The sequence below is a fragment of the Thunnus maccoyii genome, chromosome 8, assembly GCF_910596095.1.
Source record: "Thunnus maccoyii chromosome 8, fThuMac1.1, whole genome shotgun sequence".
NCBI lineage: Eukaryota > Metazoa > Chordata > Actinopteri > Scombriformes > Scombridae > Thunnus > Thunnus maccoyii.
In genome coordinates, this window is record NC_056540.1 from 26,332,660 (window position 1) to 26,348,878 (window position 16,219).

A 16,219-nucleotide genomic window follows, 5' to 3' on the forward strand; every position below is an offset into this window, starting at 1 on the left:
TTGTTCATGTGATTCTTGGTGGTGGTGTTACCAGGAAAATACAATGCTGATTACGGTGTAGATGTAAGCTGTTTCTCTTCCTTATAGGTCAAATTAATAATAATTTTCAGATAAGCAACCTAGGGCATTAGAAAACATAAATGGGTATAAAACCTTTAAAGTGTTTCCTGTTAAAATATGCAGATGACACCATGCTGATGGCCATCGTCACCAAGAATAATTAGTCCATTTAACAGAGAGAGGTGGCCCATCTGGAGTCACGGTGTGCCAACAACAACTTGGAGCTGAACAGCCTCAAAATTATTGAGATAAACATTGTTTTATGCTGGAACCTGCCTGAGGGACCCCTCCAAATAAGCTGCACGGCTCAGAGTATGGCTGAGATGTTGCTGTTCTCATGGATAGTGTCGCCAAAAAACCTCAAATGGATTGACAACATCTATACCACAAGATCGAACAAGACAGGATTTGTTTTTCTTGTCCTGCGACAAGCTTGAAAAAGCTCAGTGTGTGTTAGTCTCTAGATTTTCTTATTAGTATTAATATCAGATAAGTGATCTTGAGTGGAGCCACCTGTACCGTCCACTTTCCTCTGGCAACAGCATTATTAAAACCAGGAGTTCCCACTCTGTTAATAATTCCACAAGCATCATATATATCTACTAGCATTCAATGAAAAACACATGAATAACCCTAAAAAGATGTTTCTCCATTTCTGATAAGTTTAATTTTAATGATATTACAAACTAGAAATCTGTGAGATGCACTTTTACAAAGCAACTGATGATACAAAATGATTCATGCTTGATTTTAAAGACAGTATTTAGTTGAAGTATTCTCTATATTTGTAAGAGATTCGCAGACAGAAAGTCTATTATCTTCTCTTCATAAACATTTTTATCAAACATGAGGACACTGTTAGCATTTGGTTTTGTTTGTGCAGTTTAATTCAAAGTGCATTTCCAAAAAATCCACATGCTGTTTCTGGATCTAATCAGAGCATAAAAGCTGGACTTGATCCTGATTGGCTTCCCTGTTATCTGAACAATCGCTGAAATCCTTCCAATCAGGCCAGTTTGCAGAACTGGAACTGGAAAGCTTCACCTCAGCACGTTTGCCTCATTTGAATAAAAGGAGCTGCTGTTGTCAGTCAGCCAGGGTCCAGTTTTGTGACTGTTCTTTTTGTGAGGATGGAATCCTTGATATTAATTTAATAAATTCTGAATGTATAAAATATTGTGAGGTATATTAGTCTCACGCTGATACAATAAGCTTCAAAAACAGTCGCATTTTAACATAACAGATGCAGATGTGCCTGTGTTTGTCTTTTTGCTAATAGGAGTGTGTGAGCTGACAGTAGAACAGTATTAAAGTATGAGTGCAAATTGTAGCTATTTGAGTCATTGCACCTGGCAGGTGAATTGGCGGCTGATGAAAGAGAGAAGTGGTGAAAACACTCTCAGACACCTGAGGCAAGTGGCAAAGGGCTGCATCTGTTTAAAGGTACACTATGCAGGATTTGTCAGTTGGTGTTTGTAAACACACAGCATTCAAAGTCGGCCCCTCCTCCCTGGAGAGCGCGAGAGAGAAAGAGAGAGAGAGCAGTGGTGGTTGAGTGAGCTAGAGAGTGAATGAAGAACAAAGCCATGAAATCCGATCAATAAAACCTTATTTTCGGATTGTTTCACAGCGGTTATGTTCTAAAGCACAAATAAACATGCCCACACCTCCGCACAACCCTGTGGGAAGGTGCCGCATTGCCGGATTTTGTGTGAATGCAGAGCTTCTTCTTGTCTGCTGTGGCCTCTCAGCTCTGTGTGTGTGTGTGTGGAGCTCAGGCCTGCCCTCGGTCAAGCGGACACAGAGACTTGCAGCTCTTTATATATCTATGACACAGAGACAGAGAGCAGAGCGGAGCAGAGGAGAGAGACGGAGACAGTGATGTAAGCTGGTCGCTAAGCTATGACTCCTGACCTCATACCCTGCGCACTGTTATTGGCTGGGGGCTACACATCCACTGCCCAAAGGTTGACGCTAAGAAGCTTCCTGAACACAGCAAAATAATAAGAAAATACAGGCAGAGGACAGGGACTCTGCAGACAAATACAGCGCCACACGTGGGTCAAAAGTAATGATTGAGAGGGATTACTTTTGTATGTGTCAGTGCATTGTTGGGTTTTTTTTAGGAAAATCCTGCATAGTATACTTTTAACGCGCACACACACCAAATCAGCTGAAGCACCGGACACACACCCTGGAATTGGGCCAAAAATATAATTCGCAAACATCTGACAGGTCTACAGTTAAACAAGTTGGAGATTGTTGGGATGAAAAGTTGTAAATGAAACCAATCTGCTAGAACTGTTAGTGACTACAGCTGAACAAGTGACTGACTGTCCCTGCATGTTTTCCCTGTGTAAACTGAGAAGATCTGTCATGAGCTGAAGTACAAATAAAAATAGCAACTGATTCCTACACAGAGAGGAGCAGGTACAGTAAAAAAAAAAAAAAAATATATATATATATATATATCACCAGCCAGTTCATTAGGAACACCTGTACAATCTGATGCAATTCAGTACAACAGCTCTGCCATAAATTCTACTTTTACAACGCTTACACATTTTCAGTTTTTGTTGACATTGTCAGAAAGGTGATAATTCTATTTCATGTTTATTATTGATTTTGTCCCCCCGTGTATGTTATTAGGAACACCATTCAATATAATGCACTGTATTATATTGAATACGTAGTGGGTATCAATAGTAAACATAAAGTAGAATTATAGAATTATCACTTTTCTGACAATGTCAAAAAAAACCGAACATGTACAAGCTTCATTTTATGATATCAGATCATGAATGACAACAAGTAACAAAACAGTTAAGTACATAAAGGGATTTTAAATATTGATATTAATATAGCGCATTTATGACCTCTCCTCCAAGAGAGCAGTCCCCTCTCTATTCACCAATAAAACACTGGTTATAGGATCTTCCCAACAACGCCATATTTCTCCTTATACAACTGTGTCACATTTCCTCTGCCTCCAAGCAGGATGAATACTTATATATCCGCTCAGGGGGAAAGGCACAGTGCAAGATTAAGGGCTTGGATGACAAGGGAGGGCATAAGCAGAGATGAATCTGTAACGGGTTTATTGCTGTGGTCAAGATTCTAAAGGTTAGCGAGAAGTCAGCTTTGACACACGCTGTAAAAAAAGTGTTTGAAATCCGTCTCATAGGAAATAATTCTCAAAGGAGGGGGAGAGGATACGCATTATTTTATCTTCCTGACTGAGATAAAATCATTTCCTGTTTGGTTCTAGTACAACAAAGCCTTTATGGACCAAGGTCTTCTTTTAAGTTAAAGTGTTTGGGACTGTTTCCTTTGTTACAAGAGTTCAGCTCCTCAACTTGTGTTTCATTTTGATGTTGCCATCTGTGCTGGCCATTTGAACCTCCCTGCCAGTGTTTTATAACAGGAACCCCCGAAGATATGGATGGGCTGTCGTTCTGTGAACTAGGGATCAGAAGTGTTGGGATGATGCACAGCCCCCTGTCAAAAGGGAAACAGACAGGAATGTCTCATTGGAAACTGCACTGAGGTCATGTCTGCATATCTGACTGAAGGCTTAGTGAGACAAATGCAACTGAATCATATCAGGACATCTGCAATTTCTGTAAAAAGGAAAAGGCAGTGAAATAGAAATACTCCTAGCAGAGATCAAACTTCATACAGATTAAGAGGCATGCCAGCTCCATTCACTCCGGGCAGCTTGTCTATCATTTGTTCCGTTTGACCGAATGACATGTTAAAGATTGTCCAATGCCACTGCAGATAATGGAGTCATGTTTTCTTTCCTAAGACTGAAAGAAAAACGTTACTTCTGCCACAAAAACTACAGGTTTTCATGTACCTGGGTGACGGCTCCTGCTGCCTCCACATCACACAATAACAAAAAGTATTTAGTTGCAATATTTAGTCCAAGCCTTGTTGTGTAGTTAATTTTGTCTGGCTAGAAGGTTGATTTCTTTCAAATTTAACAGTATTAAGATGTAAACATCCCATATATTTGTACTACTTCCACAATATCTTTGTCATTCTTAACAAAAAACAACCTCATGCAAGGCTCAGATAGTAAGATATTCAGGCTGATTAACCCAAAATTTGGTACTTCAGATAACCACTGGGAACTTTTGGTCCTTGATGGGTACCAGTGTTCATCCCAAAATATCTGGGGTTGTGAGTGTGCCTTCGGCTCTTCAGATGAAGAATTGGGGAGGAGGTTTGGGGAAAAGTCAGAGTATGTGTGTGCTTTGAAAATAAAAGCGAGCCCTGGTGTGCATCTGTGACAGAGACAGATGGAGAGACATGAGCAGAGTTGTTTCCAAAATCGCTTTTGGGAGAAGTTCAAGTAAAAAATCACACGTCTTCATAAGAAAATTGCAAGTCAAGATCAAAAGACTTTCAGTGCTGACAATTAAAATCATGTGGCTCTCAAAGCTTAGTTAATAGCAGAGCTCAAACAATTAGTCGATGAAACGATTATTAATTTGACAAAAGATGAATCAACTTTTTTTTTTTTACTTAACCATTATACTTTTAACTTTTTATTTATTTTCTTACATTTTATAGACCAAACCATTGATCGATTGAAGTGAAAAAATAACCCCATATAATAGTATTTCTTTACATAACTGAGACCCATCTATGCATGTGCCTAAATATTAAACATGGAGGCACTTACTGTTATCTTTTTTTATCTTTATCGTTCCAGGGTTTCAAGTCCTATCAAGTCCAGTCTTCAGAAAGTTAAGTCCCAAGTAAGTCCTCTTTTTTGTAACATACTGTAACTATAACTCGAGTCCAAGTCTGAAGTCTATTGCTCTGAACATAAGTGTGTGTATGTGTGTGTGTGTGTGTGTGTGTGTGTGTGTAAGAAACAAAGGTAGCTGGTGTGTAACTCCCTTAAGAAAGATGATCTTTAATAATATCCCGTAGTCTGTGAAGCAAGTCGTCAGTATATGATGAAAATTAGATTTCAAAACCTGTCAAACAGGGAGTCTGAACATTGGCTTACCTATGCAATAGCAGAGAATGATGGACAGCACAACGGCTATGCCCACAGCGATCAGGGCGGTGCACTTCCAAGAGCAATGTTTTGGTGACTTCTTGAACTTGAAAGCCCCTCTGGAGAGGCTGTTTCTGGGCAAAGGGCGCGCCGGTGTGGAGTATACCGTTCCCGTTGCCATGGTGTAACCAGGGGCTGCTGCGCCAAAGAAAGGTGTCGTTCCTGTGCCCGTTTTAAAAAGAAAGTGCCTGTGGGAAGAAAAAAAAAAGAATTAGAGGAAAGCAGCTTTGCATAAGAAGAGCTATAAACGAGTGATGGTTAAAAACAGCTTCTAAAGTCAGAAGCCAATGTGGTCCTCCTAGTCAAAAGGTTCTTTAGCGGGATAACAAACTCCAATTTGTTAATAGCTTAAAGCATGTCCAAATTAAATTCAAAGGGTCAAATTCCAAAAAAAGAAAAAATCACCAAAATACAATATATCCTGCAATACTGAAACTCCCTTGTGTATCACTCTGTAACAGGAACTGGGTTATAATACAATATCCAGTATAATCCTGACATTGAAAGAGGTGAACAAAAAGTACCTCATAAAAACAATCATCTCCCACTTGCCCTTTTACAACTGGGCCTTTGCTAATAGCCCATTATACCTGGGGTAATTAAGAGGGTTTAATCAAATGCACTACGGAGTGATCGTCCTATTAACTTTTAAACCCCTTGTGAAAAGCTCTTAAGTAAATGAATTAAGCCTTGTTGCCACTCTTGCCACTACTTAGAGATTAATACCCAAATGCCTCCAGGCTTCTGAGGACAGCCAAGGAAATTGGACAGATTGACCATGCATTGCAAATTTTCATTCAGTCCAGAACTGTACAATTTAATTGTGAAACACTTTGTCTGCTCATGGAGAAAATAAAACAAATTAAAAACAAATTAACATTGAAAAAACAAACAAAAAATATATATATTTTTTAGGATAATTAACAGAAATCATCATCATATTTACACTAAACTATGTGTGTAACACTGTTTTTAACCTTTACTAATCCGGTGAGATTTGCTGTGCACAAAAACTCACCTTCACTCTCACAGTTACACACAGTGAGTCGGGATATGCTCGGAAAAAAAAAGCAGAAGCGTGGTACGACCGTTGGAAATCAAATGTGTTTATAGTTATTCTCAACAGCCTCAATTGAGGGAGGAATGAAAAGCTAGACATCATAGAGACACAATAGAATTTAAATACGAGGATACATCTCCAGACAGTCTCTCCTGGAAGGAATTCATAGTGCTGTGCTTGGTTGTTCACGTGTAAAGTGTTGTATAAAGAATGATAAAAGAGACCTTGAGAGAGAAATCCAAACCCTTTCTCACATCCGCACGCCTGGCCAATCTTAGCATGAAGTGGATTTGAGTGTCGGGTTTGTGTGTTTCAAAAAGTTACAGAAATTGTTGGACACAGCCTTCCCTAATTCAATACCAGAAAGCTGCGGGGGGACAAGGTTTACCAAGACATTTGTGCGTCCAACAAGCAGTTCAGATGGAGTATACACCAGCCTTTAGAGTACATGCTCGGAGCCATCACAGTCATAAAGGTTCAATTGGAACAGTTGGGGCTTAAGTGCCTTGCTCAATAACACCACAACATAGAGTAAATAAAGTGGGGCCTGCAATTTCACATCCTTGTCCAGGTTGACTCTCCAGTGATCTGCAGTTATCAGAGTTCAAGTCAAAAGTGCTTTACAACAAACTCTATAAAAGGCAAGGTCAAGGAGTTTAAAACAACCCAGAGAGGACAGATGAAAGTACAGTCTTCTTTTCTTGCTCTTGCATCTTTTTCTTACTGCTAAACATTTCACACAACGTTTTAAACAAGAGTCGATTTGTTGGTGTTTTATGTGTTCTATAGATCACTGGAGAAGTGGTTGCCAGGGTAACTGCTAATTTAAATACACAAATAAACTGATAAAGCAGTGTTTGCGCATCAATTATTTGTGCAGCAGCTGTGAAGTCCCTATGTAAGTTTTGTAAAGGCCTTTTTAATCCTGATTGTGAATTTGTGCTGAAAGATCTTGAGAACAGCTAATTAGGTGCATAATCTGAAGCTGAGCAGTTAAGGACTGAAAAATCCATATAGTGACTCACAAATCAGGGTTTCCCTGAGTATGTGATAGGTATGGTGGGTCAACATGGTTTAGGGAAGCTCTAAATACACCTTAAACAGTTTCATTAGCTGTAATATTCTTTTAGTCAGACTTAATGTTGTTTCTGAGGGCTTTCCACTTCGGGGGAATCAGCGGTCCAAATACATGCCAAGTGAAGTTAATCAGATACTTGTAGGATGCAGTTTTTAACAGATTTGTTCTACAAAGACAGACACAAGATAAACCTTCACCATCAGGCATTGCTCATATTTCAGCCCCATTGCTGATATTTCAGCTACTTCCTATCTCCTGTGAGGATATCTCTGGGCTAAAACTTCCCTCTGATCAATTCTTGACTAAGAGAACAAATGTCAGATTTGGATCGTCTGTCTCCTCGATGCCCCGATTACCATGTGCTGTCATGGACAGACAGGGATTCCATTTAAAGGTTACGGTGTGTCACAGTTGGAATGACAATGCTCTGAGTGTCTGCAACATGGAGAAGTTCAGATTCCTCAATCTGGAACAATCTGTACTGTAGCTGCGGCAGACTCTGTAATACGCAGTTGGGTATGAATTGAGGTCAAAACTTGCACAACGTTGGAGGCGGCAGACGTGTAGTCAGACACACCGGCAAATAGACACGGCTATCTGGGGAGTTAAGTTTAAGTGGATGCAATTTGATGAGGTAGACAGAAAGGGATGTGGACATATGTGTGTGTGCGTGCGTGTGTGTGTGTGTGTATGGGGAGGGGTATGTACTCTATTTGGGAAAGGTGAATACCCATTGCAAGTTGCAGAGATGATCTGGAGACAGTTCCTGCCTGTAAATAAATGTCTCAAATCTACCTAAATTCTTATTTATGCAAAGATATGAGTACATAATGCTACAGTGCTGGAGAGACTTTGGTTATACTGAAAACTGTAAGAGAGCGCATAATATTTCCAACTGTTAAGCAATAGAAGGTCCTTGTAAATATTTAAAATAGAAATTTATGTAAACAAACCATAAAATAGTGTTTATTTGCACTATTTAGAGGTGCATAATGAAAGATTGAAGAATTTGATTGCACATATTATTACCAGAAACATATGGCACGCCGTTGGTGGTTAAAAGCTAGAAAGTCAGCTATATTTCAGTCATTTATATCCTTTCGCTTTGTACATGAGAATGTAGAATGAAACTGAAAGTTGTCAGAATCTGTGTGTACCAGCGTCACCGAGACAAATTCCTGGGCTGGACATTTATTGCATTCAGCATTTAAAGTAATTCTGGTGCTGATGTTTTTCATGCCAGCTTTTTTTTTTTTCTTTTATCTAAAGAGTAGACTGAAGGGGTCTAAAGATGAAATGCTGTTGGACATGATTAACAAACAGCAGACCAGTGTAAATGTCTGCAGCTATACACACTGGATGACCGGCTGTAATTGATTACAGCCAGTGTGATGCAACAAGGCACATTACTATGCTAATCCAGCCAGCCCCAGTGATAGCAATGTGGTATGCTGTGAGTGAGGGAGACTGAGAAGGAGAAGAGACAATCAGGAAAGTGTGAGACTGAGAGGGAAAGAAAGCAAATGAATGGCCGTGTGTCAGTGTGATCGCCGTCTGCTTGCGTGCACGCCTGTCTGTCCCATTGAGAAGCCTGTAACACAAAAGCAGCAGCCATCCTGCACTCACAACATTGCTTGTCATCAGGATGACATTTGAAAACATCCTCACAGAGGACAAAAGACTAAACAGTGAGTGGGTGGATTTATCTACTGCTAAGCTCCAGCTGGAGGGGTGAGAGAGCACACTAGAAACAATGCGAATCGAAGCCCTTGGAATATGTAATCTGCCTATTAGCCGCTGTTCTGTGTTAGCATTAGCATTTCAAGGTGAGAGCAGGAATAATCAGGGTGCTTTAATCTGCGGCCGAAAAAAAAAAAAAAGACTACAGATGTGGTGCGGCATCACAGTGACTTCGTTTTCACACTCGCTGCTGTCACCGCCACTCTCCCCCAGATCACCACCTGCCCTCTCAACGGGGGGCCTGCTAGCGGGTGCTATTCTGGTACAGCTAACTCTGCGCCCGTGTGATGGTATTTCAGTGCCACCGTGCTTTTTGTGCCATCCTGCTCGTGGAGAACAGCGTGGTGCCATCTTAAATTGCTCTCTCTGAGTGCTCAGATTGTTTGCACAGAGAATTTATTATATTTAACGAGTTTGATTAGGTTTGGCGTAAGAAGTGCTCAGCTCTTATGTATATATGTTTAAGATGGTTTTGGGAGTCTAACTCTAGGCTTGTGACAGTTACTCTGTGGCTTAGGCTTGAGAGACAATATGCAACTTCAAGCCCAAATGCTGGCGTGTTTTATTTGCTGCAGGTTAGATTTGTAATGTGTAATGACTTTTTAGTTTACTGCTTGCTGTCTTTCCTCTGTTTATGAAACTTTTTATATTTGCTTGCAAAACCCATCTGGAAGAGATACATTTCATGCTTCCAGCAGCAGCAACAGAGGTTTATTCAGTGGCCTAAAATAAAAGGAAAATATTACAGAACTCTGAAATCACCACATAAATGTGTGCCTAGCAATAAAGATGTTGGCAAAATAAATTAAAAGGAAAACACACAAAAAAAGAAAGAAAAAAAAAAAAAACGTCTTGAGGATTATCACTTTGTCTACAGCACCATCCACTTTGGCAGGTAACCAGTCATCACTGCAAGATCCTTTCTATTCCAAAGAGCGAGTTGGCTGGTATTGTACACATGACTAATTAGCCATGGTGCGATCCTGACACTGTGGCTAGTGTACAAAAAAGAAAAGAAAAAAAAGTTCAGTTTTCCTCCTCTGATGTGAAGCATGACCATCTGACTCATGATTTACATATGTATCCCACACAAACAACTACACACACACACACACACAAACGAATGTTACATGGATTACCTCTGCTATTCTTTTTCACCCCTGAGCACAAAATTCTGACACATTTTCCTGATGGAAAGTGTACTGTCCGTGGGACACTGTACCACATGATGATTTTTGAGACGACACATAATTTCATTTCACCAAAGGACTCCCTTGACACATGAATCCAATGAGGATTGACAGTACATTTATAACTGCAACGTGTGACTGGGCAGGCCTTCAAAAGACTCATTCTGAAATGTCATAACGACTATTCTAGCCGAATCTCATGGAATCTAAGTGAAAAAATACTGAAGCGTACTCCAAAGGACATATATGTGTAAGGGCAGACACCCACCTGTATCTTATCCAGTGGAGCACTTATAGAACTCATAGCATGTGCCATAGAGGTGTCAAAAATACAAATTCACACATACAGTAGTGCTATAGTCTATTTTAGACAAAGGATTAGGTACTGCTCAAGAATAATTACCGTATATGTGCACTGGTCTCTCAAGGGCCATGACAATTCAATTTATAATGAAATTCAAGGGAATATTTCTAATTGAAAATACCACAAAAAAAATCTATTTCAGTGTAGCCAAGTGGTTAGTAAGGGAAACCTGAGGGGTTTATTAAAAGTACTCCACGCAGTTTAAAGATCTGAATGTCTTCTCAGCACTTGAGAATAGCAGCGAACCGCAAGCAGTAACACAGCTCTGCTGCCGACTAATTGAGCCCTTTAAATGGAATAGTCTTACTTAGCATAAGGCAGAACAAAAGCTGAAAGTGAAATAATTTCATACAATGTATCTGAAGTGGAAAAACCTGTATTCCTCACCTCAACAGAAGACAACTCCTGACACATTGTTTGTCGTCCGAGCATCTCCCGATCCTATGTCTGTCATCATCTTGTAAGTTTGGACTTTTTGTTAAACATTTTTGTTTTACCAACCAATATACAACTGTTTCCAAGCTGCAATACTAATTGATGTTTGCTTCATTAGTTGTTTTTTTTTTTCTCTTCTGAGCTATTAAAGATGGCTTCATTTGTCTCCAGGTCTGATCTTTTTAAACTAATGTAGTAAATGAGCCAAAATCAAACTTAGTTTTTTGACACAGCTTTGCCAGTGTGATCACAGCAAGAAAAGTGACTTTACTCACTCACCATATAATAATGAACAGTAGTTAGTGAGTGCAGCACTTCAGTCATTTAAAAGAACACTGAAAGCTATTCACAGTGAAAGCTAGTTGGTATTGAGTCAAATTAGCACGCTTTGAAGACCAACACTTTTATGGGAGGTTATGCACACATAATTCATAACCGCTAATTGCTGTAAAAGTAGCTAATGCTGTCAAATGAGTGCTTTATTCTCAAAGAGGTCATGTCACAGGAAATATATTAAACATGATCATAAGAGTGTGATTTCTATTTGGCACTTTTTAATCAACTGCCTTGTTCAGACTAATTTACTGTCTGCACATGTGACCACATATCAGAAATAAAATCCATGTCGATGTAGAGAATTCAGAAGAGATTCGCACCCCTGCGGTACCTGAGGCCACCCGTGTATGTGCTGTGCCAGGACTTTTCTGGCCCCAAACCCCCTGAAGGCAGCCTAATAAATACTTTCTGGAGCTTCTGTTTACATTTCCCAACCCGGTGGTTTTCTTGACATCTGCAATTATGTGGTGAACCAGGTCTTCCCTTTTGGCCCCGTTGGTGCGCAGCAGCCTTCTGTTCCCACCCACTGACAAGCACTTGATTTAGAGTCCACTGTGGTGATAGTGATTTATGCCTCAGCTGATGATAGGTGTGCACATATTGTTTTGTCAATACAGCTAAGACAGCTCAAGGTCATTGCGCGGTTAGTATTCAATCACTACATCTTCTCCAGAAAGTACCTTTCTGTTCAGGAAGGATTTTTCATCCTCGTATTACTATTTTCTTTATATTGTGTGTTCTATGTTATTAACTGTTACTGTAGCACTTTGAGTTTCACCATGAATGAAAAATGCGGTATAAATTAAATGTATTATTATTGTTATTATAAAGTGAAACTGTCATCGCATATCCCAGTTGATTCAGTCAGATAAGAGGTTGTTACTCCATGCTGCCACAGATGAAATTCAAAGTTTACATTCATCTAAGCTTTGGAAAAGGATACGCTGTGCCAGAGAAATATCAGGCTGGAATGCAGTCATCTACTCAAGGCCATTTCTGAGTCAGAGCGCAATGTACCACACTTCATTAGCCAGGATATTTTGAGCTCACTGATTAAGAAAGATGTAACTCATGTTTCAGGAAGAAAACTTGGCAAAAGTCTTCATGACAAAGTAGTATCTTGCGCAGCAACTTTTGGTATAACACACAATCCGTTTACCAAGTTCCTTGTTAAGTTATAACCTTTCTGATTTGAACTGGCAAGCTCTTAAAGGGTGTTTTCACACCTGCCTTGTTTAGTCTGGTTGGATTGAACCCTGGAGCATTTACCCTGTTGGTGTGGTTCGTTTGGGCAGGTGTTAACACAACAATTGCACTTGTGTGTGGAACAAAACAACTGGACCGAGACCACATCTTCAACAAGGTCTCGGTCCGGTTACAAACAAACTCTGGTAAGGTTCGTTTGTGGTATGAACGCTGTCAAACCTATATCCAACCCAACTGCAGGAAGAGCTGCACATTTTTTGGATTAAACCAGCTCCCGTAGCCAGCTGAGATGTGCTCTCTTCTACTCTGTAGCTGACTGAAGGCAGCACGTCCTCTTCGCTTAACGTGAAGCAACACATTGTTCTCTAACCATTGCATTGAAGTGCATTCAAATGTGCCATTCTGCTTGCATATTTTGGCTTGGTATGGCCCAAATTATGACCACAATTATGAAGAAAGAAATGCCAATTCTGCCCCGTGTTTCCTCAGCATTGCCTTGGAGGGGTGGCCCGCCCTCCCAACAGGACCCCTGCCCCCCTGAAATAATTAAAATATGTTAATTTATGTTATTTACCTAATTTATGTGCACTTTTATTCCATTTCAGCTCAGTGTGCGTGTCTACTGCATTTTGTTGTCCTTTATGGTCACGCTATAGTTTCTCTTCTCTGCACTCCTCTCTGTATTTCACAGAAGAGAGACAGTGAACCAGCTGAAGTGAAGATAACGTTACTCGAGTTGACGACTACACTCATTATGTTACATTACACTGCTGCCAATGGTCCATTTTGGATAGCTATCACCCAGCAGAAAAACACACTCTCCCTTCTCCGCCCACCAACCCCACAAGATTTCTGACCAGTGAACGGAGTGACTCCCACATGGCTTTTGTTGATACATTTTGGTTCACTTGAAATTTTGCATGTGAAACTAAACTGATCCAAAGGGAAAATGCGACAAAGTAGCAACTGATCCACTGATTCGGACTAAAGCAAACAAACTATAGGTGTGAAAACACCTTCATATTCATGCCACACTTGAATATTTTAAATCATAGAGTGAGTCATTTTACTACCCCCTTCATGTTTCAGAGAATGGTACTAAAAACTTCAATAAAATCATCCAGTGTTACACATTATTGTTTAGTTTTTTTCACTTTATTTTCTTATTTTATCAGTGTCAACCCCCAGTGTTTTCCACAGTCCCAGTTGTTGTCAGCCCATCTGTTGTTCCAGCAAGTAGTGTGCCACAGTGTGCCAAGGTTCACGCTGTCTGATAAAGAACTTCAACTTGTCAAGATGTGTGATACATATTGTGTGCTTCTCTGAAGTTTCTGCAGGTCACACCAATTATTATAAAAGGTGTGGTAAAGCCATGAAAGCACAAGCCTTAATATATAATTGGCAAGTCATGTTTGTCAATATCAACACACTGCAGCCTCAGTGATAACTGACTGAGTGACTGTTCTATCTCTGACAGTGAGTGTTATGTTATATGGGACAATACCTGTTGACCCAGTAACTAATTAAACAGGTTTGACAGGCTAATAGATGGGGCAAACCAGCTTTCAAATGAAATGAGTGAAAAACAGTTATAACTACCATTTCCCTCGATGATTTTAAAATGTAAAGTTTTAAAATTTGACACAGGATAAGTCTTGGAATTACAGTTTAAAAGTTGCAACATTTTGCTGAAATCTAAATAAATATTTTAAATGGCAACTTGGCCTTTTAACTTTATAGAAGCCTATTCACATTTATTTCACATCATTTTGTTTTCTCAGTCAGTGAAAATAGCTTCATGATACCGCTTGCATCTGAATTTGTAGGTCATTGTGGGTCACTCACCTGCTCTCCAGGGCCACATTGCTGCCCAGGACCCAGCTGTCCTGCAGCTGGACGCATTCCGCCGTACTCTGCAAGTCGGCCGCCAGGCCGGCTGTGGGCGGTGGGCTTGGGCCCCTGTGATTGGCCAGTGAGCTGCGGCTCAGAGACGTGATGGACGGATGCTGCTTGTGTGGAGGTGGGGCCGGTGGGAGAGGAGGTGGGCCTTGTTGACTAGATAGATGGTCACCTGAGGAGAGACAGAGGGAAAGAGATATCACTATATTAGTTTGGGTGTTCTTAATGGTGATGTAATCGTTAACGAGCAAAATGTGTTTTGCTGATTAAAATTACACTCGGAGTAACAAAAATGGATTGCCAAGAGACAGCAGATGGGTAAGAGAATGCATCTGCTGTGTATGTAAGATATGACAGCATACAGCCACCTAACAGACCCAGAAAAATAAATATAACCAAGAGCAAGACATTAAAATGAGATGCAACCACTGCAAGAAGAAGGGAAATAAGAGCCACTTTTATGGCAACTCACATAATAATTGTCACAAAACGCCACACGGCTGACAGTTGGGTTCTCTTAAACAGAAGGTCACTTGGAGAGGCAGCTGTTCTTTTATGGGCGCTTAACGCAATGTTTCACGTTTGATTACAGCCAGAGAAGACTCTCAAATAACTAATGACCAGAACATCCATTAGAGCTCTGAGAGAACAGGTTTTCCAATTTCACACAAAGCTGTGTAATTGGCCCCCAGAATGGCATGTGATAATTATCTATCCATCTTCCCTGTTTAAAAGGTAAAAACCCACAGTGCTGACAATTCTGATTTGCTCCAATGAGCCCCAAATGGGTATCGTCTTTCTAGCCTTACAGCGGCTTGGAGAAGATTGAGGAAGATGGGAGTTTTGTTTTTGTGAGAGCCGTTGTTGATTTTGTATTGACAGCATGAATTTTCATAAAGCCTCCAGGAATTAAATTTGAAGCGGATGAATGCTGGAGGTTGGTTCTGGTGCATGATTTAACCTTTGCTTTCTCAGCCATGCATGAAGACCTTGTGGGCGGATCAAAATCTGCTCTCTGCAATTGGCTGGACAGAATAACTTCATTTAAAGGACACTAGTAGTTGTTTTGAAAAGAGCCTTTAAGGGCCATGCGATTGTTGTCCTTGTCTATGGGCTTTGGCTTTTCACTGTGTCCTTCTATACATAAAACAGTCTGTTCAATGCAGGCAAATGAGCCTTTCATACAGTTCCACAACGCTCAAAGTGAACATGTGTGCCATTCAGAGCTAGGAAATAATTTCCTCCACTTTGAGGTAAAAAACTAGTGCTGTTAATATTAACACATTCATTTTTTAATTTATTTGAAATATTTAACGTGTTAAAAAATTAACACAATTAACACATTAGTGTCTGTCAGAGGTTGTACTGGGCTTTTAAAGCTAGAGTGAAGATACTGGTATGATATGGAACTAGACGACCTGAGGCATCCATTGGTACCAATCATGTTGTGATACCTTGTAAGGGAGGGGGGTAAATAACGCTCAAAAGTTAGGCTAAATTTTGGCAAAGGAAAAGGTCCCTTTGAACTCTCTCTGTGTCTTCCATGTGTAATTCAGAATCTTTCCTTGCTCTTTTTTTCATATTTGCATGGACTATTGTGAACCTTGTCGAAATTCAACTGGTACTTGAACATGGAATACATTCATTGTTGTTAATTATCATTTATATTTAAGAAATTATTGCCTTCTAAGCTGATATCCAATTTTAATGGCATTGATGGTTTTGAAATTCAACTAGCAGTATAAAGGCCTGGGTTTTGTCATTATGTCTGTTAGTG

The 16,219-nt window shown here is 40.1% G+C and overlaps 1 protein-coding gene across 2 annotated transcripts in view; it reads right to left on the reverse strand.

Annotated features, from left to right (window-relative positions):
• Positions 1–16,219, reverse strand: part of si:dkey-237h12.3 (teneurin-3) — a 144,197-nt gene that overhangs the window by 69,058 nt on the left and 58,920 nt on the right. For both annotated transcript variants that reach the window (XM_042418562.1, XM_042418561.1), the window contains exons 4-5: positions 14,389–14,614; positions 5,084–5,322 (exon numbers count right to left, since the gene is read on the reverse strand). In XM_042418562.1, the coding sequence (XP_042274496.1) occupies positions 5,084–5,322; positions 14,389–14,614 (465 nt within the window). The remainder of the gene's footprint in view (positions 1–5,083; positions 5,323–14,388; positions 14,615–16,219) is intronic.